Source organism: Salvelinus sp. IW2-2015, linkage group LG6.1 (genome assembly GCF_002910315.2).
Source record: "Salvelinus sp. IW2-2015 linkage group LG6.1, ASM291031v2, whole genome shotgun sequence".
Classification (NCBI taxonomy): domain Eukaryota; kingdom Metazoa; phylum Chordata; class Actinopteri; order Salmoniformes; family Salmonidae; genus Salvelinus; species Salvelinus sp. IW2-2015.
The window spans coordinates 13,860,169-13,873,489 of record NC_036845.1 but is presented as its reverse complement, the minus strand read 5'-3'; the positions used below and the strand labels follow the sequence as shown (position 1 = coordinate 13,873,489).

The following is a 13,321-nucleotide window of genomic DNA, read 5'->3' as shown; positions in this document are numbered from 1 at the left end:
TCAAGTAAAAGTGAAAGTCACCCAGTAAAATACTACTTGAGAAAAAGTCTGTATATTTACTTAGTATTTAAAACCAAATACCAGTAACAAAACTAAATGTAATTGCTAAAATATACTTAAGTATCAATAGTAAAAGTGTAAATCATTTCAAGTTCCTTATATAAAGCAAACCAGACGGCATGATTTTCTTGATGTTTTTTTTTACGAATAGGCAGCAGCACACTCCAACACTCATCATTTACAAACTAAGCATTTGTGTTTAGTGAGTCCGCCAGGCTGTAGGGATGACCAGGGATGTTCTCTTGATAAGTGTGTGAATTGGAGTCTTGCTAAGAATTCAAAATGTAACGAGTGCTTTTGAATGTCTGGAAAAATTGATGGAGAATGTAGTGGAGTAAAATAGAATGTAGTGGAGTAAAAGTTGTCAAAAATAGAGTACAAATACCCCCCCMAAAAAATTGCTTAAGTAGAACTTTAAAGTATTTTTACTTAAGTACTTTACACCACTGACTGTGAKTGTGATTTTGGAAGTATATGCCTTTGTGTAAGGCAGGGTACATTACTCATGTCATATTCCTCAAAACCCTAGCTACAACCAGAAGTCTGCCCGGTAACCACAGGTACGTGGCTCCCAGCCTCCAAACCTTTGGCTCATAGGAGGAAAGCCCTGGCCAATCCACACACATTAKTAACCCCACTCTTTCTATATCTCTCCTTCTCTCTCTGGATTCCTGCCTGTTCCGTTTTAAAATATAGATAAGCTGTCACAGCCCTCCTGTTCTCCCCGGCAGTGCTAAGCACACATGTTTAAGTCATGTCAGTAACAGACAGGACTTGGGGCAGGGTCATTCGGTTGCTTCTGCGGTCAATAAGGCTTTAGATTCCCCTCCCTGTTTTTTACTCCTCTGTGTCTCTCCTTCAAAGTCTATGTCAACCTAGCATCAGCCTTTCTCACTTAGTGCCTGTCTTCATTCCACTCCCGTCACTGGTTGTCACTGGGCCCTAGTTAGGTTGGTGCTCCGTGTCAGTYGGTGTCACGACTCATGCCGCCATTGTCACTATCTATCAGTACGTCTGTCACTCTTTGTCTTTCAGTTCACTCTCTATGTGTCAGAGATAGTATGCGCACATCTCACTCASTATGTTCAACCTCAGGTGCCTGGAGAGGATAGGCTAGTCGATGAGATTACATTGTCCCATTGCAAGTGAACAYGTGTTTCCCTCCAAGCTTCCATTTTACTCACTACATTGTCAGTCAAGACTCAACTCAAAATGTTATGCTGTTATTTGTGTTGGCACTACATGTCCCCCAAACCTCTCAACCCCACGGTGCCTCAGTGTCTGGCAGCATCATGCTAGGAGGCAGCGTGTTTCTCCTAAAGCAAARGGACTCAATCCCTGTGTGCATCTCACCTGAGTGATCCCAGTGCATCGGCAGGCCAACACAATCTCCAAGAGGGCTTTCCAATTACACGCCAARCAGGGAGACGTCTGATGAACAATGGATGGGGGGGATGTAAAGGAGGGGTAGGGTGGAGGAAGGACAGAGGGAGAGAGGGCGGGAGAGGGGGGGAATGAACAACGACAATGTCTGTATTTGAAAGGAGCCAATAGATGTCTGAGAGATCTTCAATTGAGCTTGTCCAGCAGCCTTAAATGGGTTTTCTGGGGGGAAATAAAGGACCCTGTCGTCCCTCCCTTTCCAGCCRGCCCTCGTTCCCCCATTATTAGGGCARAGTAATGAAATGTGGAGTGTCTCATGGTGGAGCCTGGGCCGCACAAACTCTATTAGTGTGTAAATGGTACAGGAGTAATGAGAAAGCACTCAGGCCAACTGAGAGCCCTGGTCTGAAGGGCAAGAGGTTCTAGCACACTGCTCAATGGAATCAAAAGAAATGCGGGATGGAGAAGCTCACCAATGTTCCTATACCAATAATGCCCAAACTGTGAATGTTACCCTTATCCATGGGGTTCAAATGAAATGGAGTCTACAGAAAAGCAATTTTATGGTACCATGGCCCTGTCTTGGTCTAATAGTCGTTCCATGTAAATATCTACAATATGTAAAGCATATCATTGTTTTCAGATTAATCGTGTTATGCTTCAACAATCTGTCCATAATACCTGTCTGTTCATCTATAACCTCTCCAAGCTTCTTCCCTGAAGGAAACATTCTTCTCCCTCTCTCTTGTTCTGTCATAGCTACATAATCCATAATCCATAGCCCTTGCTTATACAAATGGTCCATGCTGCAGCCCTGCCTGGTAATAAATGGCCCAGTGTGTGTGTGTGGGTTGCTGGTCGGCTGCGTAATGTCATTAACTTCCCTCTCCTCTTTGCACAGCCTAGAGGCCTGGGAGCCAGACAGACAGACACCCTCCATTCTGTAAATACTAACTCCTTCATGGCCTCCCTCTCCATTTTCTACAGATTTGCAGCCTAAGTCRGTGGAAAGCGTCTTCATCTTCCAGGARGGGACGGAGGGCGGCGACCAGAGCGTGACCACCACGTACGACGCCATCGTTGTGGAGCAGTGGACTGTCATTGATGTGAGTGGGCTTTTTAAATGGCTCGGAGTGTTTGAGTGTTTTCCAAGGTTGGAGCCGTTTGTCCTTACATTTTACTGTGAGAGTCATCGTATGGAAATATKCCCTCTAACCATGGTGGCTATGGCACATGTGTCACGGTGGCTTGTCTTATCTGCAGCAAACAAGCCCTTATCTGGCCAGCCATTAAGTCCCCAGTTTGCGCAAATCCAAGTTGGAAATGGATTTCTGTCTACTTCTGAAGGGTTTGAGGCTTTTTTTTTCTATGTGTGTGTGTATCACTGTCAGAGTTTAGAGTTTGAGGCTGTCGAAGTGTGAAAATAAACTTATGTCCCCTAAATGTGACTGGAGCATCGTCCAGCTCAGGAAGGAAATCGGCTCACAAAGACAGAATTTAACCCTCGACATCAAAATGCTCTTAACCCTTTAAAATGACTGAAGAATTCAGACTACACAATATTCGCCACCATAAAATGTCATGTTTGTCAGTGTCCCAACACCACACAAAAACCTAGGTGCTTGTGTCTTGTGAAGGTTATACACTGTGCATCCTGGAGTATGTAGGCATCTTTATGTGAATACTGTGGTAAAGATGCTGCAACAATGTCTTTATTAAAGATTTAGCAATTATTTTGTCAACCACTGAGAAATAACATGGATTTTATAGACTTTTTGAAGCACCTTTGGAAGTTAATTGAAGKACAAAGCAACAAYGTGTAACAACTTTAGATGTTCCACATTATAGTTCCATTGGATCCAATCAAAATGTGCTGGCCAGGACTTTATCAAAAGCAATTTTGCTAGACTAATCTCTCCTGAAGTTAGCTTGATAACACTATTTTACAAAGGATGATCAGACTTCATACCCGGCACATTCATTATGATAACTGCTTAAAATGTATATGCAAATTATCCTCACCGCTCATTGTCGTTTCGGTGCCAGAATAATTACACTGAAAAATTATGCAGAATATTGATTGGGATATTTTTCTTCAGCGCTCTCGTTCCCGTCTTGCTGAAAGACTGACAGGTGGTTGGATTTATGAGCCGCGAAAACAGGAAAACAGGCTGGTTCACTGAGAATTCAATCAATATTGTTGTGTTGAAGCAGGAAGTGCAGCTTTTCTCTGAGATGTTGTTCTCGTATGGCATAGAACATGTCAAACTTCTGTTTTAATTGATAGCAAACTTTTAAAACAAATCTGACTTTAAACATAAATGAGGAGTTAGTACAGTATTTCTTTGCGCAGTATTCACAATCACGTTGGTAGAATGTGGTATGATTGGTACAGTGTAGATATGTGGAGCTGTTTGTGGCCAAACTGTTTGTGGTATAACTGTTTGTGGTCTGTAATCTAGAAAGTCAGACTTTCCTCAACTGTCACTAATTTCACATTTTTGTGGGAGACAGCAATTTATTTGGTACTTTAAATTCATATTAGTCAATATGTATTCACCATATAAGAATGTATACGTTAGACCATTTAAATCAAGAAAAGGCTAAATAATAACTGTACAGATGCTCAGAATTCTGCGTAGGTCTATGGATGGACATTCTACCTTAGCCAATCAGAAACATTCTTCCCATTTTCTTCAACAAATGACTCTGCTCTGATGAAGGCCGACTGACAAAGCTCGGCYACAATGAAAGAAATTTGCATCTGACTGGAAGACTTTTTCCTATTTCTACAATAAATGACTAAATGAACTGAATAGGACATACAGTAGATGTTCATGGAGCCCGCAAAATGAATAACTAGACATAATTTCCTACACAATGAAATTCAAATTAGGACTGTGCTCCCRTCTCTCGTATMAAAAGGAAAATCAATATGAAWGTTCAGCCTTGGATATAATGYAATGCCTCCCCTTATCATTGAGCTCTTAAAGCTGCAACAAAAAGTTATCTGAGAAATATTCTTTATAGATTGTTATTAGTTCATATTGATGGAAGGGAATGAAATACTTAGTATACCGGCATGTTAGTGTATTACTAACACTCAGTTTCTAGATATATTATTTAACAAATAACATGAATGACAACTGAAAACAACASGAAGTGGATGTGTGTGAATATTATTTTATGATAGCRCTACTGCTAATATTTAATGCCTTTGGGAATTTGGAATGCATGTRGTGCAATGTGGTCAACATTTGGGTTTTACTGTACATTTGAGATTTTATGAAGTGTTATACTTAAGTGGTAATGCCCGAAAAGCCAATATTTGGAGGATATATTGGCACGGGTGTTGTTWAAAAWATATATATGTAACCTTTTATTTAACTAGGCAAGTCAGGTTAGAACAAATTCTTATTCTACAATGACGGCCTACCCCAGCCAAACCCGGACGACACTGGGCCAATTGTGCGCCGCCCTATGGGACTCCTAATCACAATCACGGCCAGATGTGATTCAGCCTGGATTYGAACCAGGGACTGTAGTAAAACCTCTTGCACTGAGATGCAGTGCCTTAGACCGCTGTGCCACTYGGGAGCCCACAATATATCCTCCAAACACCGRCTTCGAGGGCATTATCACTTTTATACAACGGGTTACCAACACATTCAAATAATGATTTACATATTTGTATTAAAAACATTATTTAGATGATTTTTTTAATACTATTTCGTCCTTCCACAAAGTATAGTCCCGACACAAATAGGGTTGCTACCCAAGCAGGCTGGTCATTAGTTCTATCGGTTCGGTTGCCAGAGATGCGACACAGTTGTTCAGTATTTTTGTTTTGTATCTATGGACGTGACCCAGTCGTTCGTTCTAAATGTTCTATTGCCACACTGGCTGGCAACATTCTTATCCTTTGCTTGCTAGCTAGCCAACTACAGCTAACTTAGAGTCACGTCAAACAGTGCAGTCAGAACAACAACAAAGTAGATACATTTGCACTTGTTTAATCTGTTTTCTAGTTACATTTATTTGTGTATAGGTCCTTGCAAAGGTATTCAACCCGTTGGCATTTTTCCTATTTTGTTGCATTACAACCTGTCATTTAAATAGATTTTTATTTGGATTTCATGTAATGGACATACAGAAAATAGTCCAAATTGGTTTAGTGAAATGTAAAAAAATAACATATTTAAAAAATATATATATATAAAAAAAACGGAAAAGTGGTGCGTGCATTTGTATTCACCCCCTTTGCTATGAAGCCCCTAAATAAGATCTGGTGCAACCAATTACCTTCATAAGTGACATAATTAGTTAAATAAAGTCCACCGTTGTGCAATTTAAGTGTCACATGAGCTGTCACATGATCTCAGTATATATACACACACACCTCTTCTGAAAGGCCCCAGAGTCTGCAACACCACTAAGCAAGGGGYGCCACCAAGCAAGCGGCACCATGCAGATCAAGGAGGTCTCCAAACAGGTCAGGGACACAGTTGTGGAGAAGTACAGATCAGGGTTGGGTTATAAAAAAATATCCAAACCTTTGAACATCCCACGGAGCACCATTAAATCCATTATTMAAATGTTTTAAGAATATGGCACCAWAACAAACTTGCCAAGAGTGGGCCGCCCACCAAAACTCACAGACCAGGCAAAGAGGGCATTAATCAGAGAGGCAACAAAGAGACCAAAGATAACCCTGAAGGAGCTGCAAAGCTCCACAGCGGATAATGGAGTATCTGTCCATAGGACCACTTTAAGCCATACACTCCACAGAGCTGGGCTTTACGGAAGAGTGGCCAGAAAAAAGCCATTGCTTAAAGAAAAAAATAAGCAAACACGTTTGGCGTTCGCCAAAAGGCATGTGGGAGACTCCCCAAACATATGGAAGTAGGTACTCTGGTCAGATGAGAYRAAYATTTTGCATTTTGGCATTCAAGGAAAACGCTATGTCTGGCACAAACCCAACACCTCTCATCACCCTGAGAACAMCATCCCCACAGTGAAGCATGGTGATGGTAGCACATTGTGGGGATGTTTTTCATTGTCAGGGACTGGGAAACTGGTCAGAATTAAAGGAATGGTGGATGGCCCTAAATACAGGGAAATTCTAGAGGGAAACTGTTTCAGTCTTCCAGAGATTTGAGACTGGGACAGAGGTTCACCTTCCAGCAGTACAATGACCCTAAGCATACTGATAAAGCAACACTCGAGTGGTTTAAGGGGAAACATTTAAATRTCTTGGAATGGCCTAGTCAATGCCCAGACCTCAATACAATTGAGAATCTGTGGTATGACTTAAAGATTGCTGTACACCAGCAGAATCCATTCAACTTGAAGGAGCTGGAGCAGTTTTGCCTTGAAGAATGGGCAAAAATCCCAGTGGCTAGATGTGCCAAGCTTATAGAGACATACCCCAAGAGACTTGATGCTGTAATTGGTGCAAAAGGTGGCTCTACAAAGTTTTGACTTTGGGGGGTGAATAGTTATGCACACTCAAGTTGTTTTTTTTGTCTTATTTCTTGTTTGTTTCACGCCCCAAAAATATTTAGCATCTTCAAAGTGGTAGGCATGTTGTGTAAATCAAATGATACAAACCCCCCAAAAATCAATTTTAATTCCAGGTTGTAATGCAACAAAATAGGAAAAATGCCAAGGGGGGAGAATACTTTCGCAAGCCACATCCATAACAATGAGTTAATGAGGCACGATGAGGACACTGTTGTTTAGAGGAGCTAGCCAACAAGACAGCTAACATAATCACTTCAAACTGAAGCTGGAAAGACTGCAAACTMGCTTAATTTTATTTATTTGTACCTGTTTTCTATTGATATTTCTTTGTACATAAAAATGTGGCCCTTTTCATGATTTCGACTGGCTGAGAAAAGCTGCCTGTCTGTCTCATCCTGACTCCCAACAATTACTATGCGACAGCTGGAGATTGAACTTGAATATTGAAACAATGTTACAAATGTCAGAGAGACAAATAGAAAGGTTTATACAAATCTCTGCTGTTGAAAACTAAATGTTAGATAATGTCTAGCTGCTTTTTATAGTGGAGATCAAGTTTATAAATTGCCTGGCTGGGCTGATTTGCCCTAACCCTAACCCTAACCCTAACCCTAACCCTAACCCTAACCCTAACCCTAACCCTAACCCTAACCCTAACCCTAACCCTAACCCTAACCCAGATGAAACAGAGTAAATAGGCATTTTAACATCATAGATTTAGCCGGGGGTAACTTGTGGAATAGACACCGGCTGGAATGCGGTTTTAACCAATCAGCATTCAGGATTAGACCCATCCGTTGCAAAATGTGTCATAAACACATTCTTGGCAACTTCATATAGCATAGATGCGGTAGAGGTCAATAGAACTTAGACCACAGGGATAGAATGGMGCCGGATTGGTGCAGATTCAATAAATCTAACAAAGTGGATATTCGTCAAATCCGTCATGATTCATGTATTGTAACAGGACMACAATGTGGTTACTAATGTCCGATTTGGATATATTTGGCTGTTTTCGCTGCATAACATTTAGTAGTTGTTCCTTTTCAGGTTTAGAAGAAGTGACTGCTTAATGCTAACTCCTGTTCGTATAAACTGGTATAATAGCTACAGTACCACACAGAAATCGGTGGTGGTAGTCAAAGTCATTTTTAACTGCAAYGCAGTTCATTGGTGACGATGACATGAACATATATTGGGGTTGACATCCATRCAAGCATTATACTCCAATTTTTACGTCAACATGGTGTGAAATACACATATAAACAATAGCCTAAATGTATGCTAATTTTGCACAGGGGCAATGAGGACATTCGAAATCTTTCCACAACGGCATCTTTCCCCCACGCGTTTCCATGGCATTTCCATTGTTTTGGTCGAGTTCCATTGACCTCTTCACTGCATCTATTCACAACATGGCTATGTGTGTAACATATATAGGACTTAACATGCTTAACTGTTTAACACTCAATAATGGTTTTCTAAATGCTCATTAAGATGCCTTACTACAAAAAAAGGTCATACTAAATGCCTTCCACCATTACATTGAACAACAAGGGCGTCATGTTTTCCCAGTGTTACCTCAGTTTCTCACAGGCTATATTACATTTAACCCAAAAGTGCATGGCCATTCTCCAGAGAGGCATTATACATAGAACTCTACCAGTAACACTACTGTGTGCTTGAGGCACCAGTTAACAGCATTGACATTGTTGTAATTCGTTCCCAGCAATTGTATAAATGCCTGAGCTTAGAAGAGCACCACTTCAGTCACCAGAAACCAAATTATGTCAAAATAGGATTAAAGACCAGCAACATAGCGTAAAGATGCCAATAAAGGATCTTTGGAGAGTGAATGTCAGACAGAGGACACTTTAGACGTGGGTCTGTGTGGCTGTGTATGTGGGTGTGTGGGTGGGTGTTGAAAAATAGGGGTAGAGTTGTAGAGAATCGAAGGACCATAAATGTAATAAGAAATCTTAGGTGCTGGCTTAAGGCCGGTAGCAACCACTACAGAATGTCCGGTCAGAAGGATGAGGCGGATGTCCAGGTTAGGGGGAGTTTAATGGAAGAAGATGTCCACATTCACACATCACACACACATCTGACCACTCATGGTTCGGATAACTGAGAATCATGTCCAGTGAGAACGGACATTAACTATGGTTCTGAAAGGAAAGCGGAGAAAGAAAACTTAGGCTATAGCACTGCTATAACATGAACAGCATGGCTGTATAAGCTAGCACAGGTAAGTATATAACAGCCAGGGCTATGCACTACAGCAAGCATAAGTCTTAGTCACATGGCAATAGACTAAACAACCTATTGGACTTGTACACATGAAACTCAGGCAAATGTGTTCGTAATAAATATTACAGTAATGTTGAAATGTATACATAATATAAATACAATGAGCATGAGTGATACATATATATAGAATATAAGATAGCATTGCTCATTCATGATGCAAGGCTAACAAACCGCTAATCGCTAACAGTCATGCTAAAATACTCATGCATTCCAATGCAAAATGCTAACGGTAGTGCTAGCGGAAGCGCGAGCTAGCTTACAAGCTCAACACATGGTAATTGTACACAATAAACCACAAAACTTAGCTCCACATAACATGACACAGATCTCAAGGCACTTACGTTTTGATGCACRCACAATTAAACATCAGACATACTGKGATTCAGTCCACAGAAGGAAAACTTCAGCAGGAGGGAAAACTGTGGAAGWTCTCATCAGGATATCAGGGAAAGGATGGGGAAAATAAGGATGCTGATAGGCTGAACGAGATGTGGTGATAAGTATTTGGCGTGACCTTGGCCAATAAGACACTAACAAAAGTGGGGGGCCTCTGAATAGGAGACTAATCTGCCCGACTAGAGCTAACCATAAAGGATGGCTAGAATCAGCTGACCGAAGCTGGCCATTTTAACAGGTGTCATGGTCAGAGGGCCTCTCACGTTAACTTGTAGTCTAGACTCTAGTTCTCCCAACATTTGTCTGTCATGGTGCTACGCTTGACTTAATTGATGTAATGAGCTGAAATTTGCCATCAATCCTATTGGTGCTGCCCGATTTGAGCAGCCAATTAGCATGCAGTGGGTGTTGCAAAATGTTGAATAGTCAGAATAGACTAAAGTATACATCGTTGTCAGATGAATACCTTGTACCTACAATTCTGCACTGTTTTCTTCTACATGTATTGAAATCAGTAACCCCCCTCAATTAATTCTGAACATTTCATGACATTTCAGGACCAAGAACATGTATTCAAAATAGCTTCTGAAGTTTCATAATTTTATGTTCATTAATGAGAAAATATGGCMGTTTTTTTTCCCATTTCCTGAAAAGTTTCTGTTTTGGAGATGAGTTTTTCATTCAACAGCACCAATGGGTCTTGGGGAAATTAGTAATAACTTGCATAACTTTTTAAAGMTTATTTAAGCATAGATATTGCTTGTTGTTTGGCTTTTTCCTGAAATATTTATTTTAACACATACTGGTCAAAAGTTAACCAAGGCATGTCAATAGGCATGTAGCAGCCGTTGTGGCAGGGAGACCACTGAAGGGATCATTAAAGTGTATCCTTTGCCAATGATTTATTTTTCCTCTGAAGCTGAGGTGAGACAAGAGCTGACCTAGATACAGAGACCAATTTTCACTTTCCCTGCATGAGTCCACTCCTATGGTCAGACTAGTTTGATGAGGGATGTGGAAATTACGCTCATGGCTTGTGGATGAGGAAGTTCCCAGAGAATTCTGCTCACCTAAATATGTGACTAATACGTCAGCTTGGTTGACATCTAGGCAAMCTACAATGGTTAAATGTCAAAATGTTGACATATTCTCTTGAAACTATGTTGATTATAATTATTATTATTATTATACTGTATATGGTGTGATTAGTCTTCATCACAGCTTTTGGTTTYCACATTTTTTCTCAATCTCTCAATGATTGACATGCAGAGTAGGGACTTTTAAGCCTYGTTTCAGGATACACTGTCCATAAAAATATAATGAGATTGTGGTGGAAGAAGTGCAGCCCGGTCCAAAGACAAAGTGATAGCTAGAAGGCTAGAGGAGTAGCCTAGATCATTTCCCTGGGCTGATAGACCAGACTACGGCCTGTAAAAACATTCAGGTAGAATTAGACTTATTGCAAAAAGGGAGCGATGTCTGTCAATTCTTCTCAAATAGAAACGGTGGAGAATTACCTCAAAACAATAGAGCTCTGTTTTCTTTCATCCAACTCTTAGTGAACTCAACCCCACCCTGCTAGTTTTACTCTATAACACGGTTCTGTTTTCAAATCTTAGCCCCTACCTCACTGTTCTCCACTCTTGATAATGTAGCCCTTTACCACCCTAGCTTGCATCCCACCCTGTTTTTATATGTAGATTATATTTAACACACAAATCAGAACACAGAGTTACTGCTAAGTAAATGTCCCATTTCTCATGTGCTGATGGTGAGCTGTGACCATGGTGAGATCAGGGGGAGGGAATCTTCCAGAACATGATTCACTCTGTCGAGTCTCAGTTACGCTCAGGAATGAAGAGGGCCATTAAACAAAACTTATTTCTCAATTTACTTTGCTTTTATGGCTTTGAAAATGTGTCCATTCCTGGCAGAGGTTCCAACACAAACCCTAAAACACAGCTCTCACAGCTCTGGATTTTCTGAGGGATGCTGGGACGGCAAATGCCAATGTAAATAACAGTTTCAACAGAGCCCTCTCTACCCTACTGCAGTGTTTCTCGAACAATGGRTCCTGGCTAATTCTCACTGGCTTGTGGCTTAAGATTTGATTGTGGTTATAGTTGTTTTGTCTATCTGTTGGTTTGGGACCCAATGCCCTCAGCCTGTACTGTAGATGTCTGTGTAGCACTACAATGTGTGCACGCATATGACGTATATACTGTATATATATATATATACATATATATGTCTTTTCATATCTGACACGTGCTGTGGTTTGTCAGTGAGGGCAGATGCAGAGGAGATGGAACACCACAAACACACTTCCTGTGTGAGCAGAGGCGTTAGCGCATGTGTCTTTAACCCAAATCCCATGTGCACTACACTGTCATACCAGCGAACAATCTAACAGAAATGCATGTATTTTKCTATGCATCATATATAGTTCATCATCTGTTGTCAAGGGCTTGGGTAATAGTGGCTCTTTTGATGGGGTTTTAATGGTTTATGTGTTTATGCATGCGTACATTTATGCATGTGTGTGCCTGTCTGCCTGCGTGTGTGTTTTCATACGTTGGAATTTGGGGTAAAGATTACTTGTCATGCAAATGAGAACAGTTATTGTCATAATTCTCATTTTTGTTCAAATGTTTTGAGCATCGTAATGCATCTCTGAAAAATAGCTACGACAAACCTAATGAGTACAACCCAGCTTTGGTAACAACCCTGTCTCAAAAACCTCTTGGAACTTTTGGAAATGAAGCTTCTCCCAAAGGTGCCATTCTGCTCGTAAAATGACTACCAACTTTACCCACTTCACGTAAAAATGAAAAACTGCTATTGAGTCATTTATATCTACTTGAATATGAAGYTGAATSCCCCCTTCTCTTAAAACGAATATGCATTATGACTATTATGCTAATTWTTTTTGAAGTTCACAGTTATCGTCTAAAATTGTCAGTTATAGGATTAAACGATAWTTGTGCCAGCCCTACTCGTAATTGTGCTTGTGCGTACGTGTATGCATGCGTGTGTGTAGTGTTTGTGTATAACTGGAGTATGTAATATTCATGTGTTTTGTATTCTCTCTTTAGGGCTTGCAGGTGAAGACAGACTATGTTCCCCTGCTCCAGTCTCTTGCCATGTACGGCTGGAGACTAACGTGTGTGCTGCCTACACCCATCATCAAGACCAACAGGTAACTACTTTCACCTTCCAATACACACTCTCACTAATATTGAGTTAGGGCCTGAACGACCACCATATCTCACATTTTTTACATTTTTTTTTTCTCCTGGTTACCTAACTCTGGTATTGATTGGTCAACCTGATTAACCCTCTGGAGATTACACTGCCTTCTCTTTGATTTCAAAGAGCACCCATCTCATTTGGACAAAGCGACGGTCAGCCAATATCACTGGTCAATTAACAGCTCAACTTAAATGGATTGTGAAGTCAGTCAGAAGAACTCAACAGGTTGTTCAACGAAAACACTAACTGGCCCCAATTGGCGGGTTCATTCGTAACAGCGTGTGGTGCGAGACAGTTTAAACCCACAATTGTGTGTAACTGGAAAATCCCTTCAGAGAAATGTAACGGTTCTTCTGCTCAGCCTCTGCTGACTCATTCATCTTATATGAGGACTATG

At 40.7% G+C, this 13,321-nt stretch overlaps 1 protein-coding gene across 2 annotated transcripts in view; it reads left to right on the top strand.

Annotated features, from left to right (window-relative positions):
• The window catches only part of LOC111965145 (raftlin), a 69,171-nt gene that overhangs the window by 48,286 nt on the left and 7,564 nt on the right, over positions 1–13,321 (top strand). For both annotated transcript variants that reach the window (XM_023989163.2, XM_023989162.2), the window contains exons 7-8: positions 2,431–2,549; positions 12,768–12,871. In XM_023989163.2, the coding sequence (XP_023844931.1) occupies positions 2,431–2,549; positions 12,768–12,871 (223 nt within the window). The remainder of the gene's footprint in view (positions 1–2,430; positions 2,550–12,767; positions 12,872–13,321) is intronic.